Source organism: Coffea eugenioides, chromosome 2 (genome assembly GCF_003713205.1).
Source record: "Coffea eugenioides isolate CCC68of chromosome 2, Ceug_1.0, whole genome shotgun sequence".
Taxonomy (NCBI): Eukaryota; Viridiplantae; Streptophyta; class Magnoliopsida; order Gentianales; family Rubiaceae; genus Coffea; species Coffea eugenioides.
Window position 1 is genome coordinate 1822517 of NC_040036.1, and position 6213 is coordinate 1828729.

At 38.6% G+C, this 6213-nt stretch overlaps 1 protein-coding gene across 1 annotated transcript; it reads right to left on the bottom strand.

The window, feature by feature from the left end:
* Positions 1 to 3836: 3836 nt before the first annotated feature.
* LOC113762442 (pentatricopeptide repeat-containing protein At5g52850, chloroplastic-like) lies at positions 3837 to 5949 on the bottom strand. Its single transcript, XM_027305897.1, has one exon. It carries the CDS (start codon positions 5947 to 5949, stop codon positions 4528 to 4530), a length of 1422 nt encoding a protein of 473 aa, XP_027161698.1. The 3' UTR covers positions 3837 to 4527.
* Positions 5950 to 6213: the final 264 nt, after the last annotated feature.

Sequence of the window (6213 nt, forward strand, 5' to 3'; positions counted from 1 at the left end):
TGGTCTTCTATCCTTTTTTTTTTTTTTTGAGGATATAGAACGAGCTTTTGAGAAGATGACATTGTACGGTTTCAAAAAAAGCTTATTAAGTTTGCATCTTCTTTGCTATAAGTTTTCGAAGACTTGGACTGACATTGGAAGTTTTCATCCAATTCAGTTTTGAATCTATAGACATTTTAGTTTTGGGGATGATGAGGGCAGTGGAGCTAGAGAGAGTTGTTAACTATTCTTGTGCATTGACCACTGATTATTATTATTATTATTTTTTTTTACTTCTTTGAAAGGACTTGGGAGTTTTCCGGGGAGTGGTCAGAGCATAAAATAGAACTTTGGGTTTTGATAGGTGAATGGTTATCTTAGGAGTAGGGTAGTGGTAATTGTTTGATGAGTTGGTATTAGTAATATTTTTAACAATCTGTTTTCTAATTGATTATGAGAATCTGGATTGCAATTTGCTTTCTTATCTGATTTCTCGGCAGCTGTGAAGAACCTCAAGGTTCCTTCATATGGCTAGTTAGAGGTCAGAAGAAACCAAGCACCCTAGTTTAATAGAATTGAGCGAGCAAACTATTAAGTAGTAATGTCTTATTGAGTGAGTCAAGAAGTAAAAGCTCTCGTCATCTCTTCTTCTATTTTGCTCCTTTTCAAATGGTAAACAGTGAAAAATTGACGTGAACTAATCGCAAATTGATCTGTGACTTGGGAGTGCATGATCTAGTCAACAAAAGAAGTATTTTGCTGGTCTTGGTTGATCAGCTTCATGGCTATTGTCTATATTTGTCTTGTTGTATTGGTGGTTATGTATTTAAATTTTCAAACCACATTTGACAAACGTAGATGTTCTAAATGTTGAGAGGATGTAATGCTTTTTCTACTCTGATATTGTCACTCCAGAGTTGTTATCTTTACTAATCTTGATGCCAATTCCAAGTTTATACTGGTTCAAATGGCTTGAAACTGGAGCCATCTAATATTGGAGGAAGTCTCCAGTTAAATATTGCCGATTTGATGTTTTGGTCACTTGGGTGTCTTTGTTTCAAGTGCAGAGTGGAAACCATGGGGTATCCCAGATGATTATGAATGTGAAGTTATCGAAAATGATGCTCCAGTTCCAAAGCATATACCCTTGCATCGACCTGGTCCTCTTCCTGAAGAGTTTTATAGGACGCTTGAGGCCGTTTCTACCAACACTTTGGAAGATGCTGTTTCATGCTCAAAGAAAGATGAGCCTGCAATTGCATCTGGCGAGCAGCAATCTAAGTAGCACTCCACAGCTTCTTCTTTTGGCTTGTTCTTCTTTTTGCCGAGCCACATCAAGTTTATTAGTGATTGGTGCCCTCTTGTTTTTTGTAATTTCACAAAAACAGTTCTGTTCGGATCGGAGTTTATCTGTGGGATTAAAGATTGAACCACTAGTTAATAATCGGAAGTTGAGTGGCTTTTACCAAATTTGACCGCAGCTATCGGCGTCGATTCTGGTTTATACTAACAACTTAGGGTAGTTATGCCCATGTTCACCTATGCCCAGCGCGCATTATTTCTATGTTTCTCATTTTGAGTTGTTGCTGTTGGTTGGTCTATCATGTAGTTTAAACTGTTGCTGTCAGCTTTAATTGCATCCTTCCCTTGAATCACTATGAAGTTGAGGGGGTTCCTTGTTAATATACGTATTATATTTATGTGCTGCTCAAGTTTGGGATCCGTTTGACCCTCGTTGCCCCTTCACATGAACAATTTAGTTTTCTTAGGAGACTAGAAAGTGGACCATATATATTACCTTTTCAGTTAAACTGGTGGTCATCAAAGTTAGATTGAATGTTGATTGTCCCCAGTTTTCTGTTGAAATCCTTTAAACCGGTGTTTCTGTTTGCTATTACTTTCCTTGCAAAAACTCTTGCAGTATATGGTTGTGTAGCTGATGATCAAGAACAGTTTACTTCTTTCTGTTTGTTCACGTTCTTTTGTAAGTTGTTGGCAGGAATATTCTAAAGGGTAAATAGAACTTGCCGACCACCTGAGAAGGATCGATTGACGCTGCTTTCCTACATGACCTACAATCCAACAAATAAACTTGAATAAATTGAATTGGCATGAATTAACTTGGGGGCTGACTACTGAGTACCTTAATAACTTGGGGCCTTTCCAATGGGCGCAAATTTTGGTACTTGTTCATTACAATAATGTAAACAAAGAGCTTGAAACTGTGCTTGGATGTGTAGCGTCGCTCAATTAGCATGTCTATTAATTTGAATGAGTTTATTTTTTTAAAAAAAAGCAACTGAGAGTGATAAATACAAATATAGGAATTTCTAAATTCAAAGAGGTGTGACATCATCAACATGAGAATTTCTAAAATTAAAAAGTTTGGATTTTCCAACTTAGAAACCTGTTCATGTGTTATGATCAAGCATCGGTCAAACCTGTTTTAGCAGTCAACTTTCAACCCACTATTTTGTTGTTAACATTTGCAGCATGGTCAACTCCATCCTCAGGCCTCGGGGTTATGGTCCAAACTAACTACAAAATCCATCGGCGCTGATGATATCATCATTCTTGACGATGCCCTCGGAGGATCCAGACCCGAACCAGTGGACAGAGGTTGGATGAACCAATTTGAAGCAAGGATTTTTAACATTTTATAAGTAGCTTTGTTGGTCAAGATTCAACAACACTCCATAGCGTGTAGATGTCACAATGACTGATGTGCTCTTGAAGTGCAAAGGAATGGGATGCCTATGCGGTAAACTTTATTCATTTTGGGACCGTTTGAATTGTGAATTTGGATTTAGGAAAATATTCCAAATTGAATGCATTATTTACAGGAGAATTTAAGAATTTACAAAAATATTGGGGTAGGAAATGAACACATTCAGGGGCAAATGTCTACTTCCATTTAGAGATGTAATCGAGCCAAGTCGAACTTGAGTATTGCTATACTCGAGCTAGACTCGACTCATGTGTACCTAGGCTTGAGCTCGATCGAGTCCAAAAAATCGTAACTCGAGACTCGACTCGAAGAACTCCCTTTAAGCTCGAGACTCGACTCGACTTTTAGTCAAACTTTATCAAGTCGAGTCTAATCAAGCTTTTTGACTCGACTCGAAAAAGCTTCTGAACCTTATTTTCTTCCCTTTTTCTAGACATTTTTTCTTTTTAGATCTTTTTGCAATTATGTTATTACTTTTTTGCCATTATGAAATTTTATTATAAAGAAGAGTATATTGTAGTATATTGTAAATTCAGTATAAATTATACTCATAACGATCATTTTATAATTATAATACATATATATTATTTAAATACACCCCGACTCGACGAGTAGCACGACAAGCCTCAAGCCTCAAATTATTGGCTCAAAACTCGACTCAAAGACTAATCGAGTAGGCTCGAGACTCGGCTCGAACTCAGTCAAACCGAGTTCAAGCCAAGCCATCGAGTAGCTCGACTCGCGTACATCCTACGTCCATTTTCATTTCTTCTTCTCGACAAAGAAGCCTTCCAGCGTTTCAGCTGTGCTGCTTCTGTCTCTGGCGCTTTTCGCCTTTCCTGCATGGCGATAGCAATAATTGCCAACATAACTTCTGTATCACACACGCATCCACCAAATATTGAGGCACTCAAATTCTAGCCCTTTCCTTAGTCTACACCTAGCTGTTCTGTCGTTGTCAGGCAACAATGGCCGCCGGCCATTTTTCCCTGATTTGTACATGCTCACAGAACAGTAGGCTACAAGAAAATACACCTTAAACGAGAAAGGTCTAAGATTGAGAATGGTAATGACATCTATATGGAAGATTTTGAAATCGAGTAATTTTAAACTCCCAAAATCCCTCTGAATTTTATGTTGGATTTCAAGTCCAGAATTCCAGATACCTATTGGGAAACCAGATATATAAAGGATTTGGATAAGAATCTCAAATCCAAATCGACCATATCCCACAATCCAAAGTAAATGAAAAACGAGTTGTTGCCATTGGTCCGAAAGCCGAAATTTCTGCTAGCTAACATCCCTTCACCTCCTCACTGTAGTTGACTAGTTGTCAAAGAATCTCCTCCAGCGAGTACAGTTTTTTAAACAGAGAAACTCTGAAAAATGACAATAGAGACGGTTATATGAACTTGAATCTAGAAAAAAAAAGAAAAAAGTTACTTGCCAGTTAGAATGTATCTTTTCAGCATCTCATGAAGCAAAAACATCTTTCTGTCTGAATTCTGAAAGCAGCTCAGTCACAATTGGTTCATTTCCTTATCTTGCTTATACCACATCCAGTAAGCTTTACTGGGACCTTCACCTCATTAAAACACTGAAGCTGTTGTCTGTCGAGGAAACTATAATATCAACATGTGTTGCCTTCTTCGCAACAAATCATGATAAGCATAGACATATTGTCTGGGATGCTTACAAACCTGTTGTAAAGAAGACCACGTGCCACTTCCAATCTGAGACTGTGAGATTAGGATTCTCACGAGCATTTGTATGAATACCATTTTAGCTTTACATTCTGTCTGCTATGTTCAAGTATCATGTTAAGATGGTACATATCCAGCAATTAACAGAGGGACCATGTTGCTTTTCTCCATCCAGCTATTGCTATAATCTTTCTGTATTATGCCTCTCTCTTTCATCATGCGCAGGTTCTCTCTTAGGTCAGATTTGCCGGAGTTCTCATACATGTCTGCAAGAAGCAAATAAAATGCTGGATTACAAGGTTCAAGTTCAAGACCTCGACTTGCCATTTCTTCACCAAGGGGTACATCTGAATGTATTTTGCAGGCATTCAACATTGTTTTGTAGATCAATGCATCAGGCCTGAAAGGCATCGTCTCTATTATAGCCATTGCCTCCTGCATCCTGCCAGCTCTGCCTAGTAGGTCAACCAAACAAACGTAATGCTCTAATTCTGGGACTGCATCATTTGCTTCTCTAGTAGAATGAAAATATTCTAAAGCCATATCAACCAAACCACAACGTCTGCAAGCAGATAGAACCGCCAATATTGTTGTGGAATCAGGTCTAACTCCTGCTAACTTCATGTCTTCAAAAGTGGAGAGAGCAGAGGAGAAGTGACCGCTAACTGCTAGGCTGAAAATCAAGCTGTTCCATGAGACTACGTCTGGCTGACAAGCTTCATCAAAGGCTCTCTTTACATCATGCATGCACCCACATTTGCCATAAAAAGCAATCAAACCATTTGAGACTGAGGTCCAGCCACTGAAGCCAGATTTAATAGCGTAACAATGAAGTTGCTTCCCCTGCAGTATTGCACCTAAGCTGGCTGATGCTGACAAGACAGTGGACAGGGTAAACCCATCCATCTCAATGTTATCTTCTTGCATGTAACTGATCACCTCCAAAGCCATTTCAAAAAGTCCTAATTGGTTAAGTTTGCTCGCTATGCTTGTATATGTGATAACATCTCTATGATGCATTTCACCTATTATACGCCATGCATCATCAACCATATGGAGTCCAGCATAGGCACCAACAAGAGCATTCGCCACAACTATATCATGGCCAATGTTCATTTTGATTATGTATCCATGAAACCTTCTTGTATGATTTGCAGATTTCATCATTCCACAAGCCTGAAGGATACTGGACAAGGTAAAAGAATTTGGCATTATCCCTGCAAACTGCATCTTTTCAAATGCTTGAAAAGCCTCGTATCCAAGACCATGTTCAACAAAGCCAGCAATCAAGGAAGTCCAAGAGATGATGTTTGGTGACCTTATTTGTTCAAATACTTTAAAAGCGTCGATTATTCCACCAGAACATTTCAAATACATATCAATGAGTGCATTTCCAACAGAAACATTATTTTCCAAGCCAATCTCAATAACCCTTGAGTGAAATTGTATCCCCAATTGCAATGTCAGAGCTAATAGCAGCCATTCAAGCTTTACAGCATATGATATAACTATTTGGAGGATCCCTATGGGCCCTACCATCTGCCTTTGTTATTTGCAATCTAACAAGCCTCCTTATCTCATAGTATGGCAATAACCCATCCAATAGTGTTTGTGATAAACTGTATCTTGTCATGAGTTTTGCTTTGAGAGCCTTCATGAGCATCTTTCATATCCTCTTACACTTGCATACATGTCGGAGTTAAGAGCTGTCTATCAAACCAACAGCGAATGCCCAAGACTTAACATCCTGTGCGTTGGACTAATCATCCCAAGAATTAATAATATAAGAGCACCACATGCCGC

What these genes read in the sequence shown, in the direction of transcription:
- LOC113762442 (XM_027305897.1), bottom strand. Translation starts at nt 5,949, where the DNA reads ATGGTAGGGCCCATAGGGATCCTCCAAATAGTTATATCATATGCTGTA.